The sequence below is a fragment of the Choloepus didactylus genome, chromosome 5 (genome assembly GCF_015220235.1).
Source record: "Choloepus didactylus isolate mChoDid1 chromosome 5, mChoDid1.pri, whole genome shotgun sequence".
NCBI classification, from domain to species: Eukaryota; Metazoa; Chordata; class Mammalia; order Pilosa; family Megalonychidae; genus Choloepus; species Choloepus didactylus.
This window is the reverse complement of record NC_051311.1, coordinates 141600084-141621959: the sequence shown is the minus strand read 5'-3', so window position 1 is coordinate 141621959 and position 21876 is coordinate 141600084. Positions and strand designations below refer to the sequence as shown.

At 38.1% G+C, this 21876-nt stretch overlaps 1 protein-coding gene across 3 annotated transcripts in view; it reads left to right on the top strand.

Annotated features, from left to right (window-relative positions):
* Positions 1 to 21876, top strand: part of PDE1C (phosphodiesterase 1C) — a 567042-nt gene that overhangs the window by 517714 nt on the left and 27452 nt on the right. Inside the window, exon 18 of one of the 3 annotated variants that reach the window (XM_037837023.1) lies at positions 11714 to 14306. The exons of the other annotated variants lie outside the window; for them this stretch is intronic. Within the exon in view, the coding sequence (XP_037692951.1) occupies positions 11714 to 11727 (14 nt within the window). The 3' untranslated portion in view covers positions 11728 to 14306. Of the gene's footprint in view, positions 1 to 11713; positions 14307 to 21876 lie in introns of those variants that run through there. 3 annotated transcript variants of the gene reach the window in all.

Here is a 21876-nt window from a genome sequence, read left to right as displayed (position 1 = left end):
ATTCAACACAATCCTAAACAAAATAAATCATAGGATTTTTATAGAAATTGACAAGCTGATTCTAAAATTTATATGGAATTGCAAAGGTCCAGAATAGACAAAGCAGCTTTGATAATGAAGAAAAAAGTTGGAGGCCTAATCAGGTAGTCCTGATTCCTAGGCTTTAATTAAAAAGCCACAGGAATCAAAGTAGCATGGTGTTGGCATCAAGGTATATAGTCAGTCAATGGAATAGAATAGAGAATTCAGAAGTAGACCCATATGTATATGGACAACAAATTTTGGATGAATGGCAAAGGAACGTCAACAGAGAAAGGAGAGTCATCAGTGAATGGTGATGGAGCAATTGGATATCCTTATGCAAAATAATGAACTTCTACCTCTACACCACACCATATACAAACATTAATCCAAAATGGATCATAAACCTAAGTACAAAATGTAAAATTTCTAGGTAAGAAAATGTAGGAAAAAATCGTTGTGACTTTGGGTTGGGCAAGGATTTCCTAGATTTGATACAAAAGTACAAACCATAAAATAACAAATTGATAGGTTATATTTTGTCAAAATTTAAAACTTCTAATCTTCAAAAGCCTTTATGAGAAGAATGAAAAGACAACCCACAGATTGGAGAAGAATATTTGCAAAGCCTATGTCTGATAAAGGATTCGTACCCAGAATGTATAAAGAAGTCTACTCTCAATATTCAATAATAAGAAAACAGCCCAACTAAAAACATGCAAAAGATTTGGAAGACACTTCACCAAAGAAGATATACAGCTAGCCAAAAAAGCACAATAAAAAAATGCTTGATTTATTAGGGAACTGAAAATTAAAATCACAGCAGGGTATCATTTCACATCTGTTAAAATGGCCAAAATTAAGAAGACTGACCACACCAACTGTTAAGGAGGATGTGGAGCAACTAGAACTCTCATGCCCTACTGATGGGAATTTAAAATGGTCCAGCCACTTTTGGAATATATTTTGGCAGTTTCTTGAGAATGTAAACATATACATATCATAGGATCTAGACATTTGACTCCTAGGTTATTTACACAAGAAAAAAGAAAATCTATTTCCGTTCCATTCCATAAAGACTTATACACATACGTTCATATCAGCTTTATTTGTAATAGCCAAAAAGGGAAACAATCTAAATGTCTATTGCAGGTGAATGGATAAACAAATTGTGGTCTATTCATACAATGGAATAGTAATCAGCAATAGAAAGGAATAAGTTATTGATATACACAATAAAATGGATGAATCTCCAAATTATGCTAAGTGAAAAAAAGCCAGACCAAAAAAAGAGTACATTCTGTATAATTCCATTTATGTAAAACTCCAGAAAAATGTAAACTAATCCATAAGGCAAATCAGTAGTTGCCTGGGGACAGGGCAAGAGGAGTAGAAGTGAGGGGCAGGAGGTAGGGATTATAAAGAGGCACAAGGAAAATTTGGGAGGTAGTAGATGTATTATTTATCAATTGTGGTGATGATTCCACTGGTGTGTACATATGTCAAAACTTATCAGGTTGTACATTTTAAATGTATGCAGTTTATTATATGCCGATTATACCTCAATAAAGCTTTTTTTTTAAAAAAAAAGGCTAGTTTTCACAACTAGCTGCTCTCTCAAAACAAACTCTAATAAGGGCGGTTTGCAAATGAGGGCTATGGGACTGAGTTGCTTGTTGTTAGCACGTCTGAGGATAAAGTAGTCTTATATAAGTTTCTATTTGTTGTGAGTGAATAGGCTAAGCTATATCCTAGTATATAAATTATATACCTTCTTATTTACTTTAACATCTCTGTCTGAGATCCAACCTCCTATAATGTTCTCTGCGTGCTCTGCCACACCACTAACTATGGTGTAGAGTAATTGCTTGTTTCATTGTCTTTCTCATTAGACAACAAGGTTCTAGAAGGATGCAGCCTGTCTTTCTGACTGCTGGAATATTTTAAGATAAATACCAAAGGGAACTTTACTTTGAAGTGTTCCTCCTAATCATTCTGCCTGTAACTGGTGATGATTTAGTCAGGAAAGAGGATGCCACTTTTCATACATGCAGCTCCTGATGAGGTTTCATATTGAAAAATAGGGGGAACATTCTTAATTTGGTCCGTACTGGTAGGTCCCATGCCTCTCAGTAGCATGTTGGAACTTAATGAGCCCAAGTTCTCATTAATGTATGTGGTTAAGATATTCACACACATCAGATCTCATGATCCATTCAACATGGAGAAGGAGGCAGGTCTGTGTTGTCTACCATCTCACAAGAGACTCATGGGAGCTTGCAGTTGTTGGTGTATATTTCTCAGCATCACTGTTCTTCTCTGTGGTTAATTTCAGATCTCTTCATGACAGTGCCCTTGTGTGCCCTGTAGATCATGTCAGTTATTTATATCTTCGTAATAGACAGGCGAGTAGCAGGGCTCTGTTGGAGCCCCCTCTACAGCTACCCACACATAATCATCGATTTTAAGATTGGTGGCTTTTATAGTCAGACTTCACTCTTTGTATATCTCTATAAAACTCTCCTAAAACAAAAACAAAAGCAAAACAAATAAATGCAACACGAAATCAGGAATCAGTCATCTTTTGAGTGAGCCTAGACAAATGAAGTGACTCAATTGTCTTGATGGCGCAGACCCAAAAACCATATGGAAACCAGATCAAACAAAGCAAAGTTTCATGTATGGGGATGAAATGATTGTACACTTATATATTATATTCTAGTAATTTCTTAGCTCTCAACTTCACTTTGCCTGTCAGGACACAGCCTTTTCAGCTCATTTTCTCAGGGAGGAAATGGTATTGCTTACAGCCACTCTTTGTATTTCCCAGGCTATTCATGTGCTCCTCTTTAGGATCTCAGTACAGGAAAAATTGAGGAGGCAGCAGCCACAATAGCCCTGTTAGTTTGAATGGAACAGCTAATTGTGATTTAAAAGTTTGTTGTGTCCATTAGAGGAATTTGCCTGTGATTTGATCCTTGGCTGGGTTGATGCCTCCTGACCCTAACTGCTAGGGGCTCACACGAGTTACCTGAAGAAGTGTATGTGTTTTTCCTGTTTTCCTTCTAGATGACCTCTACAAGTTAGTTTGGAATGGATAAATAAACGACATGGATGACTTTGAGTTTGTTAGATGTCTTTCTGTTCTATTCTGACACATTTACCAAGTTGTTAATAGAAACAGTAGAAGCAAATTGCTGCCTGAACCTTTACACTAGATTTGTGCTTACAATTCACAGTGTTAGTTGAATATTTTTTGTAAGTTGCTCAAAGGACATGACTCCAGTCCTGGGCTGCAGATGAGTATTCCGACCTGCTCTGCGATGCAGCTGGCGGTGAGCAACTAATGAGGTCTTTGCAAGTCTGGGGATGTTCCCTGCTCTGCAGGTAGTGGAAGGAAACAGTCGAATGTCAGGGTGCAGATAAAACCGAGACTCATGGCTGTCTTTAGCACAGAGATTATTTATGACTGAGGTTCATGCCCAGGGATTTGAGAAGAAACAGGCACACAGGAACATTGACGATTATTCACGAGGCAAGCATTTGTTGGTTATAGAGCCACTAAGGCCCATTGTAGAGTCACTGAGGCCCGCATCAGTTTTCATGTCTGCATAGACACCTGTGTCCTAGTGTTCTCATCTCATGCAATCATACTCACCTCATTTTCTTCCCAATATTTTTCCCCATGTCACTCAGGAGAATGGCCTCAGGCTGTCTTTATAAAGAAGTGCCCTATTTCAGACCCATCAAAGCTCTCGCTTGTCACTGATGCTTTATTTTATCACTTCATTGTTCTTCTCCCTGCTATTTCTTCCTGCAGGGCTTTCTGTTATCACTTGTAGCTAATGTTGGCTGTGCTTTGGCCCATGCAGAGCCAAAGCTACACTTGAACACAGACTCATCTTCAGCACACTAATAATTCAATTCTTCCCACACACCCTAGATTTGGGGGCAATAGTGAAATGAATACTTTTTCATTCATTTAGCATTTTCCTAATTTCTAAAAGATTGATTTGTGTCTAAGCAATGTCAATATGATTTTGGTCAAAATTCTAATGGGCTCACAACAATTTATAGAATAATGTGGTTTTAATGACCATCTTAGTTCAAACTTCTATCTCAATTTATGTTGTATAAGTTGCACAGAAGACAATTTAGTAACAGCAGAAGGTTATGGCAAATTAGGACTTCTTGCCATAGGAGTTTTGAAGTGAAGTCCACTTTGCGATTCATTGTTTTTTCCTGTATGTAAACTGTCTTTGCTGGAGAACAAGCAATTCTGTCTTCACCTGGGCGCATAAGATGGATGTGACAATTAAGAGAAAGGTCTGCTGATTAGCAAGAAGGGCTTTACATGATGGAGATCTTCATGCACTATTTCTATAGTGCATGAAGAGTTGATTATGCTACGGAGGACTTGTGGACACTAAAATGAACACTTGTGACCAATTCATGGTTTGATTGAACTCGAGTGATATCTATCTTCTGTGTCCACTGTAATGCTCATGTTAATTGGCCAATCAGTGGTTTTTCTCTCCTGAAGGAAAACCTGCTTGGGAAGTCATATCATATCAGAAAGTTGTTTGGTGAGCTGAGAATGTAAGGGGTGTTAGTGAAGGAATTGTGACCTGATATATATCTATCTGAGATGTGTCAGGGATGTTGGCATGACCTGCCAAGAAGGGTGCATATGAGCCCTCTTGTCTGCCTTGAATACTCTGTCTTCTAGCCTTCTTTGCAGTCACATGTTCAGTCATCAGATATGTTGATATTTTGCAGTAGATGATCATTCTTATTCACTTCATTCATCCTTGTTGTATGTCCTGGCCTTAATCTTGAGAAGACTTCTTTGTCTTTAAGGCAGGCTTCTCAAACTTTAACTTTCTCATTATTTTTTCCACCTTAGCATATCAGATTTTCACAAGCTCTGCACATCCCTAGAGGTGTGCCCAGATAGATCATGGATTCTGTGGTAGGTAAGACAGGTCAAAAACGGGGGACTGTTTAGGGAACACTTGCAGTTACCCCATCCTTTCCTTTCACACCCAAGACAGTGCTACTATAGCAATAACCTTGAATTCTTTGAGTTAATTTTAAAAATTAAATCTCCATAACTTCAGTGCCTAACTGATTTTGGTAATAAATGCTTTGCAACATACCTCACAATTTACCGTGCCACTGAAATTGACATCTGCTGCTTTGAGATAGTTTCTACTCAAGTTTCTATTTAGATTTTGACTTGTTGCCCTCTCAGAGGAAAACCTTACTTCTAGTTCCGGTAAGGTATTTCGCTGTAGCCTTCTGGGTATTGACAAAAAGCAAGCCTATTTCTTTAGCAAAGGAATTTCCCTCAACACGAGGATTGTTGACTGTATTCCATGAGTGTGTAGGGACCAAACATCTGAAATGCCCTGGTTTCCAATTAAGATAAGTCATCATGACCACACATGTTCTGATTAGTGTCCCATTCCCCTTAGCCATTTGTCCTTGAATACTCCTGTGACCCCTTTCTTTAATATATTTGTGTATATTAACACATGGAACACCAACAGTAAGTAAAAGTTATGATGTAGCAAGAAGAGACATGAAATATTTGTTTTTCAAAGCATTTTATATCTTTTTTTTTCTTTTCAAGTATTTTGATATACCAAGTATTTAAACACTCTACACCAATGTCTCTGTTAAAGGAAAGTAACAGAATGGTAATAAATGATGGGCAGAATTGAATATTATTTTTAGGTGCCTGTTATTCTCAAGCAGCTGGATAAGACCTCATTATTTAGACTCTAACAGGCTTTTTGCTTAAACATTTGGATTGATGTATTTCAATGTCATTTTAGAGCGAATTTTGGAAGCTATGCTATAGTTTGACCCAACAGTAAGAGTTGAGTTCAGTGTTGCCAAAGCCCCACATGATTGTTTTTTTTGTTTTGTTTTGTTTTGTTTTGTATGGATTTGGGGAAATCTGTGGATGGGAGGTGGTCAAATGGGTGAATTTGAAAAATCCACTTATTCCTTTTTGCTATACTCTTGGGACCACGGAAGTACAATGCCTGTTACAGTTCTAATACTGATGAGTCATACCGAATCTGAGCGGTTAGTTACCTCTTTTGGTTACAAATATCCATTTTAATCTACTGCGTTTTTTTATATAGCTTTAGATATATTGAATGTTCTTGTGGTTTTCAAAGAGGGTATGTAATATAAATGAAAAAGGTGACGTGAGACTGTAATGTTCCTCTTGTAGATTTTTGTGTTGTTGATATTCACATTTGTAGGATCAAAGCAACACCTGAATTTTCATGTGTGTTTGTGTGCATGTGAATATATAATGTTTGATGTAAATGGGTGGATTTTTAAAAAATTAAATTTATGCTATACTAAAGGAAACTTTTAAAATAATTACAACTTTTTACATAGCCATTTAGATCCCAATCTCTTACCAAATAACTACCTCATAAAAATGTCAAATAAAAGTATATTAGGCATGCTGTTAATGACAGTATTAATCTTTTTAAACAACTTTTCCCTTGCAATTATTGGAATATAAGCTTTCATTGTTTCACTCTATCTTCTGGACATTTCGTTACACTCTTAATGTAACATTGTGTTTTTAAAGGATCCCTGTTTGACAGAGAGGATTAATATTTTAAAACTACTGCAGAAATGTGATTTTTCTCTTTTCCTTGATACTTCAGGATTAAAAAAAAAAACTTCTTAGTAATCATGAAACAAATATTTAACTGTTTTCCCACTAGAACAAATATATTTTATCGGATTCTATATAACAGATTGGAGAAACACAAGTAAAAATGGATTTGTCAAAAGAAACTATATTAACATTATAAACATTCTTTAAAATAACAACCGCCTTTGAAATAAATATGTGCCAAAAGCAGGAGCTACTGCTGCCTACAACATTAATACCATTTTTTTTCTAGACATCCAAATGCTAGGAGAGCTGTTAAAAATGCAGTATCATGCAAGTATTGAAGCTACCCCCCTTATATTTATTCTTAGCTTTCTCTACTGAAGGGCACCCTGATCTCCAAGTGACAGCATCTGTATTTCATACATTTAGCCCTCTACAACATATGCTATTTTTATTCTATATCCTGGAGTCACAGTGAAAATTTGAGAAAAATATTCTTTTCTTTTTCTTTTTTTTTTTTTCCCCCTTTCATTAATTCTGAATCTTTTCCTACTTTTGCTGAACTAATACAGTGGAGAAAACCATGAAGACTGGTCACGGTGTTTCAGGTTTGAAGTCCCAGCCTCATTTCCTTGTTCTGAAGAGCTTCTTTAGTCTTTATGGTCTCTGGCTTCTTGTTAGCTTCAAAAAGAGCAGATTCAAAGACTGATCAGAAACAAGATTTTTCTCTGCAGACAAGGGTGCTTAACTCCATCCTCCCCTGCACCTCTGTGAGTCAGGGAGTTATAGGAGGATCTGATGCTTGACCTTCATTTACCTGCTGAGAGTGAGATAGACCCTGGGGATACTTAGAGAGCTGGGTATCCCCTTCAATTCCTTATTAAAGTACCAGGTTCTTAACACAGAGTAATAGCAGTAACATACTTGGGTAGTGCAAAGCAGAAGAAAAGTTATTCATATATTTTAAGTTTGGAAAGAATGAGCATGCTACAGGAAGAGAGAAAGCATATGTAGAGAAGAAAAGTTGAATGCTGCTCATATTCTCACTGGTATCGGAGGTACCATGGATCCAAAAGAAAAGCAAAGAATTAGGACAAGTGTTGGACCTAAGAACTACCATCCTTTGTACCTTTCTTATTCTGTTTATTTGGCTTGAATGGGTAAATTTTGGGAGAGGATGACATAGGCAAGGTTTCATGAAATTTTGATATTCCCACAAATTCATTCATTCTGCCTGTTGATCTGTCTGCCTGTGTATTTATCCATCTGTGTGGGATGCTAGATGGTCAGAGTATTCTGTTTTAGCAGTGCTGTAGCATTGGGATGATGCAGTGAAATTAATTTAGAGTAAACTAGCTATCATCATATCCTCTCTTATTTTGGGGCAAGAAGAAAGCATGCACACTTGCTTTCAGGAATTTGGTGATAGCCATTTAAAATAGCTGTCATGCACTTATGACCTAGGACAGTGAAATCTATGACTAGATAAAGCCTAACGGCTGACTCCAAAATAATTTTTTCTTAGTATTTCCTTATTATTAAAAAACAAAACTAGAAGCTACTCATAAGCTCTACTTGATATTTAAAATTGGGTTTGGTTTCACCACATTTATTCTTCCCCATTTTTTTTTTCCATTTAGCCTTTGACAACTCTTTATGTTGCTTACTGTATCATCGTGTTGTTTTTATAGAAAGCCGACTCCATGGGGAGGCAGCCGTGGTAAAGTTCCTGGGCGTTGAAAGCCTGGGTTTGCATCCCAACTCTGTCCTCAACCAGGTCAGCTTTCTTCTTTGATCCTGAGCAATAGTTGAATCAGGATTTTAAAAAGTCAAACCAAAGGAAATTGAAAAAGTAGAACATTTACAGACTTTTAAAAAAGGCTGTACCAGGTTCTTATGAGGCCCACCTCATAGATACTCCAGATGTGGTCCAAGGATAAGCGCTATGACTGACACACACATTTTTAGTTAAATCCTATTAACTCACACTTTATGCTCTTCCTTAAAATAATTGTCTTTGAACCAAATGGTTTTAAGATCCATATGCAGCATTTACCTTCGGTAAATGGACACTATGTTTTAAGTCTCCAACGCCCATTTCTCCAACTGAAGTTGCTAAAACATTCCCCTAGAGTAAAGACATTTCTGGGAATTCATACACTGTGCACTTCAGTATACAAAGTATCCACACCTGTCCATGTGTGAGGTGTAGGAAGGCCTTTGGACCAGGGGCTGGTGAGGGGATGGCACTTTCTGTGACTTCATTTCTTGAATTGTCCCAAGTCAGGTGATGAAATTTTCCGTTTCAGTTTAGTGATTGTGGTTAAGAAAGAACATGGTTGGTTTTAACCACTTTTTATGCCCTCCAAAAGGCCATGCTTTTTATGAAAGCCAAAATTAGAAAAAGCATGGAGGAAGATCTAGAATTTAATACATTTCGAATCAATGAAATTCAAAATGGCTCTAACAAAAATATCTATATATCTCACCTAAATACAGAGCAGTTTCTTATGCTTTGTCTCATTTTCATATGCTCTGGAGTCTTATTGATGCTTACCCAATTTTAGGTTAAATTGAAAACGTATACACCAAACTTGACACAACAAAGCAAATGCAAAATCCATCTGAGGTTCAGGTGAGGACAAACGGAGTGAGGAGAGGAACCCAGGCCTGATTTACAAACATGTCAAAGTTGCCTGGGTAGCCGGTACTCCTTCTCTGGGAGATTAGTCCCGTGAATAGCCATCCTCAGTGGAGCTATTTCTTCATAGGGAATCAAAATTTTTTTTATATATGTATGTCATACCTTCTTGTTGAATAAAGTGCAAGATCAATTATTTGTGATTTTCTTTTAAATTTTTCTTTCATTTTATGAAAGTCGAAATTAGAAAAAGCATGGAGGAAGATTTCCTACTCATTCTACACCTTTATCTATCCCATCTACCACATGCTTATTCTATTCATTTTTTCTCTATTGAAAAATAATTCATTGAGCATATGCTATGTGCCAGGCATTGCACTATGTGCAAGAAGAGTCACACAGATAAATATTTTCCCTGTCCTCAAAGAGTCTGTGGTCCGGTGTGGAACATCTTTATGCAGACAGCTGTAATATTAGACATCTTAGGATAAATGCCCTACGAGATTCATAAACAGAAGTTACTGGAGAGAGAGCACATGCCTGAGAAACCTGGGGACGCAGCTATAGAACATCAGCTTTTTATTCTTCTGTTCACTTTTTGTTGTAATTAATGAAAAGGCACACAAACACATAGGCTTCCTCTGTTTAACCCTTCCCTCTACCCCTTCACCAGCTCCTTCCCTCTGTCCTTTGACCAAAAGGCATAGGGGGGCTGAAATCCATCCCCAACAGTCACACCCTATTATCTCACCCACAGTTGGTGCACAGCAATGATGAGAAAGGCTGGAAGATCTCTCAACAACCCCTGGGGCCCATTAAGACCCCGAACGGACTTGTTTCCCTTCCTCGGTCCCAGCAGTCTGGAGAGCAGGCCACTGCTAATGTAAGCTTCCTGGAAAAGGAGGTTCAGCATTTCCCTTTTTATGGGACCAGTTGGGTGTAGCAGTGGTTCTTGTCCACTATCCCAAGCCACGTGTCCCTAGCTTCCTTCCAACCCATTGGTCAGTTACTCAAAACTCAAACCCAATCTAGTCATCATAAAAAAAACAGTTTTATATATGAGGGCCAAGAGATCTCTTAAGGTGGCCAGCACTATGAGGATCATCTAAACAGAGTCTCATTCCATGTGACCCCAAGCTGAGAATGGCAGGGCCAGAACACTAACACGGGAGTCGTGCCTTGCAACTCCCGTGTGGACCAAACTATGTGTCAACTATCAAAATCAGTGGACAATTCCGATGCTTGATTGGTGCTTTTGTTTCACCTCTTACCCTTACTAGCAAGTTTATCAGCTCTGGTATCAGAGTAAAGTTTGGTCAGAAGCTTTTCTCTTCTCTTTGATTTTTCTCCCAGATGGGTGAGGGTGCTAATGGAGAGTGAGCATACCAAAGGTCAAGACCTGAATGAAGAAAGCAACAGCAGGAGGCTTGGATCAATGGCTCCTGAAAAATTGAGAATTAACTAATTACAATAGATCAGAAAGTGCCCTTCCATTTCCTAATTTCAGCTAAGTGTTATGTAGGAGAGTATCTTAGGCTTAAAGTTGACTGGGAAACTCTCCTTGTCCTCCAATGACTCCTAACATCTCTGTAGATGCTACTGCCACCCTTCTTGAAATCTAAACCATTGTACTCCTGTCCCCTTGGAGGCCTGCACAGAGGGGAACCCCTCTCTAACTGTAAGACATGATGACTTGCAGAGAACAGAATGTTTGTGGAAAGCAATAACATAGTGTGTGTATGTGTTTCTTTTCAGTTCTGTCCAAGTCCATTGAGGTTACATGTGGTAGACGATACCATGTGAAAAAAAGATATCCAATATTGTCTGTTTGCATTAACTGAGTCTGATTTCCATCTTTGTCCTCTTCCTCCATCCCCTGACTCTCGGACTAGTAGAGAATTCAAGTGGCTTACCCATCTGCACGATGATTTGGTTGGGACCCATCTTGCTTTAAATCTTTTAGGGAATCTTCTGAGGGTGGGCAGCAATTATGAGAGAGGAACATTGCTTTTAGTATGGAAACTGTTGCGATTAGATGGCTCTGATTTCATTCAATCCCACTGACCCCAGAGGCAGATTGATGAGTTCTTACAGCCCTAGTCATTCAGATTGCAAAATCAGGTGTCTTAACATCCGTATTGCATGAACCAAATGTTTGACCATCTAATTTAAAGCAACTATTAAGATTTCAAATGCAACCAGTGTTTCAAGTTCTGCAGAGGTTTTCTCCTTATGAATAGAAGAAATCGTGTCACAGAGGAGACAGCAACGACCAGTATTGGAATGTATAATTGATTCCTTCCCATTTTTTTCTCCCCCAGATTTTCTTCTCCTCAGACCTGGAGGGTAGAGGGGGTGGGGGAAGACAGCATTGACACTTTTCTTTTTCTTTTTTTCAGATTCAGAAGAGTAAAAAACACCTCATATACAATTAAAGAGACTGCCAAGGTCTTGCATCATTTTAGCTGAGCTTCTTCATTCTCCTCCTCCTTCTTCTTCTTCTTCCACAAAGACCCAAATCTGGGGAAGGTGTACAACTTTCAAAAACAAGCCCCTACCCTTGGCCTTCTCTCATGCCATTTCATCCCAGGGAATGACTCTTTGGGAGTTGGTTTGAGGTCTAGAACTCGGGGGGAGTTCCCCTTGAGAAATCAAAACAACTTGAAATTTTTGCACAAACAGAAACAAAACATGAAGGAACTTCCTCAGAATCCTTTGCTAATGCCCTGGCTTTCAAGGCACCTGTCTGGCCCGATGAAAACGGACTTCCTGGATATGCCAAGAGAGGCCTGAAAAAGCCACGTACACCGTAATTGCCATTTTTTTGTACTGTCAATGTTTTTATGTTAAATGTTATTTTTTGCACTGGTGACTCACAGTGGATACACACATGCTGGCCTTCTTCACAGCTAAGAGGACGCTTCCATCTGTCACTGTTTCTTTCCCATGTCAGGAACATTCTTTTTTTCCAACTTCCTTTCCTACTTAAAAATTGCTCTTATGCTTTTCTTTTCACTTATACAATATGAAATTCTGTTTGTATTTTTAAAAGGAGATTGCCCTAGAGGAACCTTTATTTGATGCTTAATTTATTTTGTGTGGCATTAATTATTATTAATCTGAACGGTTCAGCTGTTGATCATGCTGTTCAGTTGGAAAATCCGTTGTTTTCTTTGAGTATCATCCAGTAAGAAGTTACTGAGATTTTTGCCATTGGCCAGTCCTCTTCTTTGGGCTGTCTGTGGTTTGCCTTTATTACTCCTGTTTTCATTCAGAAAAATTCTGAGGGGGTTAGTCTGAGGGAGGTATATTAGAGAATTCTTTTTGTTTTAGCAGGTCTTTAAAAATACCAGGTAGGAACTGAGTAAGAGCATGAATAAAAATTAGAATAAAACAAATTAGCATAGAAAGAGGGCAAAGACACTTAGCCCCCCGGAAACCAAATTAAAGGTGGGATTCAATGGTGTATGAGTGAAGTGTAATTTTGTGGCTCTGAGTGGTGTAATTTGTATAAAAGTGATTTGTAAAACATGGCCATGGGCCACAAAGGAATTGTTGAGTCCTTCCCAAAAGCAAATCACAGGAATATGCTTTGGAAGGAGTGGGATAGTCATAGGAAGAGAGAGAGCTAGACAACAGATTTAAGTGTTTCCCCTGTTGCAGATTTAATTTCAGTATTAAAAAGCACAAGAAGGGACATTTTAAAAATCTCATTACAAAGGAAAATTATTGGTATTTCTTTAGACAGAAAGAAGACTGTGTATGTGGTCTACAAGGCCTTTTGCCTTGCTGAAATATTCCCCAGCAGAAAGGTTTGAGGGACTTTGTTGTAGAGAATTTCACAGTAGCAGGCTGCTATTTGAGCAGGCTTCTTGTCAGCATTACATTTTGCCTTGTTAACAACACATATTTTTCTATTCCTCCTCCTTCTTTCCTAAAGTTGACTACAATAAATAATATGGTCACCAATTCAAATCACCCCAGGGGCCTAGCAGATAAAGTAAATGAATAAAGCAAGCCACGCAGTGTCAGCAATATTGTGATAAATGGCAATTCATAATAAGCCTCAGTATCAGTGAGGCAGTAGGGAGTGGCAAGGACTGAGGAATTGGAGTGGGCATGTGTTGTCAAAAAGAGGCAGCTGCTGGCTGACTACTGGATCAGTGGCAAGTAGGAATGGGTGTCCAGTGTCATTGCCAGATCTTCTGATTTCTCAGAGCTAGATACCTGGATTTTATATAAACACTCTCCAATTTTTTTAATATTGGCATCTAATTCAGAAAATACTATACCGGTCAAACAAGCCATGTATTTGAGCTGCCTTCAACCCACGGGGCATCGGTTTGCTAAGTTCTTTGAGGGGGGGTGATTTTGTATAGGAATTAAATACAACAAACTGTATGTCAATTCTTCGTGCTTGGAAGCTGGATTTTTTTTGTACCTTGCCTCTATTCTGTGTTTTGTACGTGGGGCCTTGCAGCTTGTCAAAATAGAAAATCTATAGCTCCCTTTTATAATCTAACTAGTAAAACTAAACAATATTTGGAAAGAAACAGGAATATAGCCATTTTTTCTAGCGCCAATAAAGATGAAAATTGTTTTTGTTTGTTTTAAGTCATTCATTAGCTGAAAAAGAGTGGGGAGAGAATTTCAGCCCATAAAGAGCTCTGCTTGCAACTCTCAGTGAGAAAAAAACAAAAGTTCCATGTAACACTTATTTTTAAATCGTAAAAAAGTGCTTTGAAAGGGCATTGAGTAAAAATGCCAAGTTATCTATTTTGAAAAATACAAAACAAAGTATTATTATGCTATGAATTGATACTGGAGCTGATAAAACATTAAGATAATTATTCCAAGTCAGTATTGACCGGAAGAACAGTATTTCCAAAGTTCTAACTCATATTTTATGGTTTTCTGGTTCTTTTGAAGCAACTTCCTCCAAGTTGAGCAACATGTGATGAACATTCTTTCATTGCGCAGCTTATGGAATCTTACTCTGTTTTACATTTTCACTCAGAAAGCACAGACTTACACACCTGGATTAGGAATTGATGGGTATGTGGTGAAAGTAGGAAGAACATTCTCACTACCGACAAACCACAAGTTCTACATGTCATGTGTCATGTGGGGGGAGCGACAAATGGCATCGGCCAGCGAGTTTGGTTCCCTCATGTCACCAGATAGCTTTACTTCCAGGTTTTGTTAATGAGTATGTGGAGGTATAAGGACCCATCCTTAGGGAGGGTTGGTACCATCTTTTATTCACGCCAAACCTTCTTAACTTCTGATGCCTAATAGCTTATGGTGACAGGCAAGAGACTGATTTCTAACCCATTAAATTCAAATGGATTTTCTTTCACTGTCCATTTCATCCTTGGAGATTTTAAAAAACTAATGAAAACATATGATAGGATCCCATTAATGATATGATATAGTTAAACAATAAAATGACATCTAAACAGCTGAAAGCCAAAGAATAATGTAGCATACTTGTTCATTTCATTTGCAAAATTTAAGCCATTACGTTATATTTTCCACCTGGAACTATTTACATTACATAAATGTAAAAAGTGAAAAGTAAAGAATAACATTATCAAGGGATGTGAGATAGAGAGCAGACAAAACGGTGGAGAGCAATCTTATAACCCATATTCTGGGAGTAAAGGATACTGGTTTATTACTATCACCTCTCTCATGGATCACTTTTTCTTGATAGATATAGATATATATTTTCTTCATTCTTAACCTCTGAGAGAAGACTTGGATGATAAAAGTTGCTTCGTAATGTTCCCCATGGAGTTATGGGGGAAAAACAAACAAGCATAAAAAGCACAAAATCTCTTTCCTCGTAATAATATGGAGAAGATCCTGAGATTGGAAGCCTATGCCTGTAATATTATAACCCAAGAAAAGGGGAATTAGGGAATTCAGGTAGAATTTATTGTTCCAGTTGGAAGTTCCATTCTCCTAATTCTGAGGTTCCCGCACAACCCAGCAGGAGTTGTAGTTCTGCCCCACTGCAGTGTCTGGCACATGGTAGGCATTCAGGAAACATATGCAAAATTGTCAAACTGAATTTCACTATCCACTTGTGAATGCAAACAAAATTCAAATTTACCCGAAAATTTATTCAGTGTCTTTTATATGCCAAGCACATTGCTAAACGCTTACATTCCAAGTATATGTGAGCCTATCACAAGAGCTGGGAAATTGCACATAATTTGAGGGAAATTGTTTGAAGTTTATGAAATAAAGAAAAATAACTTCTCTATGGCCTTTTTTTGATGGTCAAAAATACTGTATTTTTAATCAGCAAGATCACTGGGGCATTGTTATACAACATTAGGTGTTTTTTGCAAAACTAGTTCCCATCCCAAACAATAGAAAATACATGGATTTGAATGACATTTTTAAGAACAGTAAATATGATTCTTTTAAATGCTGCAAGTTAAAAATGTTTTCTGACAAAACTCCTTGCAAAAATAGGTCTAATAAGGGTTTCCAACATGGTGACAGGTGAGGAATCCAGCAATTGGAGAGTTCTTTGAGGAAAAAAAAATCCACCCAAAACATGTGTTTCAAAGTAACCTGAGCAAATTTACATAGTAATTGTCCATATTTCTTTCCTAAATGTAAAAAATCTTCTCCTGAAGAAGACTTTCCTCTGTTATTTTTCCTTCTACTATATGAAAGTCAGAATTCCTTTTATCCCTATAGATGTATCCCAATTTTACACAACAGATGTTTTCGTAACATGTAAATGTCATTTGCTATTGAGTTTGAATCATGTAGGAAAATGAAGGATACGTGGTAGATAAGAAATGTAAGAAGGAAATTAATATTTGAGCACCTAGCTAGGTGTGTATGCATACTCTGAACATGTAATTATAGAGACAAGAGTGTTTTTGAAAGGGCAGTGGTAGTTGGAAAGACAGCAGGAATGGTTTGCTATTCTATGAGAAAAAGAAATGAAATGACAAGTTTAGACTCTGTACCATGTATCTCCTAAATAGCAGGTGTCTGGCTCTAAAAATCTCTAACTAATCACACACAACTAAGCCATTTCTTTTCCTAATTTGATGGAACCAAAATGAAATCCCAAAGACACAGTTACCAGGACAGATCTGTTAACACTAAATTTGCTGGAAATATGTAGAGAATGATAAACATACAATATTATTCGTTTTAATTTTTGTGTGTGTTTCTAACCAAAGACACATCTTTAGAAGAAAATATTAATGTATACCAAGCACACTTACTTGTTATCAACTGAGATGTTATTAATTACCGATCAAGTGGTTTAAAACCTTTATTTAATTTTAAGAGCAGCAATATACATTACAATATTTGGGTATATTTTTATATGGGTTAACATTTTGCTGTATTTCATTTTATTCATTCTTTTTGAGAAACTGAAAGCAAAGGGAAATCTATGGCCTTCTGACTTGAGGAAAAAAAAAAGAATTTATCTGTAAGTGTTGATGGAAATAAGACACCAGCCTTTCTGGGACACCAGTGGACTTCTTAGGATCCAAGTTGAAACTGTTAAATTCCAAACCATCCTCTTGGAGCAAACAGGAGATTCTGTACATGCAGGGTGGGGGCTCATGGCATGGTTTAGCTCCACCCCTGTTATGATTGGCAAAATTGGACTTTAAAGAACAAAATGTTGCAATAATTATGTTATATTGGATCTTATTCTTGAATAAGTGGAAAGTAATACTTGTAATTCATCAGCAGTGATCCATGATTAACGGCCTCATTATCACTTAGTAAATGAACTTGATGAAAAACCATAATGAACAGCTACAATACACCTATGAAATATCCCCTTGAGAACCAAGAGATACAGGACCTGCCAAGACACATCTCAGTTTTTAAGTTTTCCTCTCGTCAAAGTTGCTGATGGGAACAGAAGTGGTACGGGAATTAGAATGGGAACAGAGCTGTCTACGACATTAGACAGTTCATCTGATAAGTGAGGTTAGAAAAATGGGAAGCAGGTCTCGAGATGTTTTCACTGGGCATTTGTAAATGACTAGGTGCCCCTGCAGGAAAGTCTACAATAAGAATTGTTTCTCTTTCATCGAAAGAACTTTTTGGTTTTACGTTAAACAAAGGTGGGGTGCAATGGAAGACCTGGACTGAAAGGTAGATGAAAGTCAAATTGTAAACATGAATTTCTGATTATTTTCTATATAATCCTCCCTCTACTCCACCTGTTTTTCTTTAAAATATTGGCAGCCATAATTTGAGATGCATTTATTCCAGCTTCTCTTCTCGAATAGAAGTGGATCAACAGCCCTGGAGCCTGGCTCCACTAAGTGAATTTGGACCCAGCCCAACTTTTGAAGGGCTCACGTTGGGGCAGCTGCAAGACCAAAGAACACACCAGACACAGAGTCAGACATCCATATGGAGGGGGGGCCTGGGCCCTGGGTCACCACAGTTGCCATCTCCTGAGCCAGGAGAAGCAGGGAGTGGTGACAGGGTCATTTCAGCTCAGGCAGGGCACACTTACTCTGTATCCCTTGGGAAGACTTCACCAGCTCAGGGGGAAAACGACCTTAGCAGGCCAGAATCAGTGCCATCATCCCCTACACTTCACCTAGACAGGCTTCAGCCGTGATTCCTGAACTTCACTCAGTTATCTTCGTGGGAGCTAGATTCTGAACCTGCAGAGGCTCTTCTTGGTCAGATTAGGGTACAGGGTAACTCATTTAAAATAAAACCCATTAAAATCCAGTGATTATGGAATGGCTTTTAAGTAGATTGTCCTAGAGGCAAATCATTATTATATTGCTTCTCTGTCATGATCTTGGGGTAGGGATTTGTGTACTGTCCTTGTCTTCAGTAGGGTAGATGTGTGATGGCCACACCCCAGTATACATAGAATTATGTAAACACCCATAGCCGTAGTATTATTGTCCAATGACTGATTTCAGAGATAGAACTGTACAGTATGCATTCTCCCTTTTTCTTGTTTTGATGATATTTTTATACAATTTTGTATGCTGTAAAATTTTTAAGAAATATTTTCTATTTTCGTTTGTCAAGCTTGATTAGGTTTTTAATCAGCTCTTGTGCCCATTGTACAGCCAGATTCCCCCCATCTAATTTAGTGTCCTCTCCCTTTTTCATGCCCTTTCCCACACCTTTCCCTTCTTCTCCTATTTTTCTACCTTTCACAGATTGCTTCTTTTGCTTCTGTCCAGTAAGACATTCTGCTTGCAGTATCACTTTAGCACACAGAAACACAAAAGTACTGAAAAAACAAAAGCAACTCACTCCAGTGTAATCCCCATGAGGAAATGTTGGGTGCTAAGATTGGGATGAGGATAGATGTAGAAGAGGGAATGGATTGGCAAAAGGAGGAGGAAAGAGGAAATCCCCTTGGGAGATCAATTACCAAAAGCAAGGTGAGTCACTCTGAGGCTAATACAATGCTATTACCTTCCTTCAGTGTAGAGCAAAATTTTTGCAATGACAGGGCTTTTCTTCTTATGATTCTATGCCCTCACCCTGTGTCTGTAGACTTTCCTAAGGGCACTTGCCATATGTGAATGGAAACACTTTGTTCCTCTCCTCAGCCTTAGATTTGGCTGCTGCTCTGCTGGATTTGTGGGAAATATCTGGATTAAGATAAAAAAATGTTTAACAAGACTCAAAAGAGGGAGACAAGCAGAACCAAAACCCAAGTCTCCACCTAGATCATAACGATTAAATATTCTTTGGAGCAGTGAGGAAGGGATTTGTATCTACATTCTGAAAATGCCCTTCCAAAGGGATGATGGTAAAATTGAACTTGTTTTTATTTTACTTCAGTGATTAAAAATGTACTTCTATGATGTGAAAAATGTTTGAGGCAGATAAAATTCAGGTTGCAATTTGCATTTGTACATCAAAAGGCAAGAGAATGACCATCTGTTCTTAGGAAGAGTGCTTTGTTTCCTATAATGCTGGTTTGTATTAAAACAACCTATTCAAATGGCATAACATCGTATCTCCAAATGCAAAAATAAATCATAGGGATTCATGTGAAACAGAGTATGCTAAACTGTTCTCAAAAAATTAAACATGTATATTATAAGTCTTTATTACACAGATGAGGCTGAGTGCCTCTAATGTATAATTTTCCCCAGCACCTAGTACTTGTATGTACTTCCAGTTACCAAATAAAAACAATGAGTTAACCTGTTAATTGGAATTTGAATAACAAAAAAGCTGTTTTCTGTTTTGTTTTTTGTTTGTTTGTTTAACAATTTCCTTTGTTGTAGGGGTCCTGTCCCAGATACAGGGCTTGCCCAAGCACACTCAACCATCTCTCTCTTTGTATTCCCCCAAATGCCACATAATACTCAGGAGGACTGAGTGCCTTTGCCTGCATGCAGTGCATGACTGTATCATGTTTCATTTCATCGGCTTTGATTATGAGGGGTGGGACAGATTGCTTTACAGAAGTTTCTCAGAGGCAGAAGAAATCTCAGTATTCGTGGATTAGGTGAGCTTCCATGTTCTTCAGTTGTCTCCAGGGTTTTGTAGTCCTGTGATACCAGCTTCCGAATCCCAAACTTAGCTTTTTCCTTCTCTTTAAAGAGCTACTTGACAATATTTTCCTTCTCTCCAGCCATGAGCATAAAGAATCTGACCAGGGAATAATGATTACCCTTGTTTTTCGGGGCGCTGAGTGATTTGTGTACGTTGTGGCACCCAGGCCGCCTTCTTCAAACTGGCTGCTAAGAGGATACCCCTTAGCGGCGATGATGTGGATCTCACAAATTCCACACCCTCGTCTGGGCTAAGTCATCGCATTGTTCCTGTACAGCAACTGCACTGGATAATTACACTGACAAACGGGCTCTGGTGTCTGTCTCCCAGAGTGGCTATGCCTGGCATGTATTGGAACATATTTTTAAAATTTATTTTTCCCTGAAAACAAAGACAAGATATGTTACCTATTTTGGAAAACAAAGAAGTATAATGAAGAAAATTAAAATCACTTGTAAATACCCCCATCCAGCAATAAATCAGTGTTAATACTTCATTATCTTTCCTTGTGGTTGTTTGCTATGTGTTTTTACACATTTGAAGACATACAGTATATTTAATTTTGAGTTATGGTTTGTTCACACAGCATTGGATTGTGAGCATTTCCCCACTTTTAAAAAGCTCTTCCTTAATATAATTTCAATAGCAACATGGAATTTTATTTTGTGGCTCTAACACGTTTTACTCAACCACCCCTCTGCTCTTGAACAATTAAGTTAATTGCTTTTATTTTATTTTTGGCAGTTATACGTAAGGCTTTGCCACATTTCTGAATATCTCCACTGGGCAAAATCTTAAAACGTACAAATACTGGGTCAAAGGTTGTGAACATTTTCAGGGTTACTCATTCATATGCCCAATTCTGAAGCATATTCAAATATTAGAATAGGCATATGTAAGTAGTATATAGTGTTGCATGTGCTTGAGGTTTTGGCCATTGTTTTCTGTAATGAGCAGACATAATCAAGTCATACAAAATCAAGCCTCATACTGATGATGCTTGTATTGTGGAGGGAAAAATCAGAATTAATGCTGTTAAACACTCTGGATATGTAGTTCTAATTTATATACAACTGGAAAACAACTCTTAGGGAGATGCAGGCAAGTTTGAAGCCCTTCAAACTGTTTTAGGGATTCCACAGCCCTAAGCTGAACTTTGAACTTCTCTTGATGCTCCTTCTTCAAGGCTGCATGTAATAGGGGAAAATTGAGGATTAGTTCTGAGGCAGCAGGCAATAGCTTGTTGCCCATTGCCGTAGCCCAAATGGAACAGATGTTTGCAGATACACTAAACAATAATGATCAGAGGGGTTTGAGGGTGTCATAAAGGCAAGCATTTGCAATTATGCTGGAGGTTGAAAATGCCCGATAGGGTGACGGAAACTTTTTCTACCTCAGTCTTTCAGCATCCATCTCCACCCAGTGGGATCTGGTTGTATTTCAACAACACTGATATTGTTGGACCATTAATAACGATGACACATTGTCTCAAAGGCTCAATAAATCTCCCTTTCCACAGAAGACTTTGGGTCTGGCTGTGCTAACCCCACTTTGCAGAGGTGAAATTATTTGCTTGAGGTCAAGCCACAGATCACTGGGGTTTAGTGCTAACCTCACGTTTCTTAGGTGTGGGTTCCCCTAAGGCTGGCAGCCTTGGTTGTCACTTCCATCATTGTCCTCTCCTCCAGATTCCTGACGAATTGGATTCATTGTCCTTTAGCTGAACCAACCAAGGACATTAATTTGCAATATCTGAAAGCTATTTGTTTGTCAGAAAGGTACCTCAAGTCACACCAGCTGTGGTGATGACATTTCTGCCCCGGGCTGACTGATTGGGTTGTTTATTCTTTGAACATTCACATGCTGAGGGTCAAGGATGATGAAATTGCTGACCTTAAAGTGCTCCCAAAGATAAGATATTAACTCCTTTGTGCACATACACATACACGCCCATATACGTGTGCAAACACACACACACGTTTCTCTTTCTTTTGAATATAAACTAAATAATAAA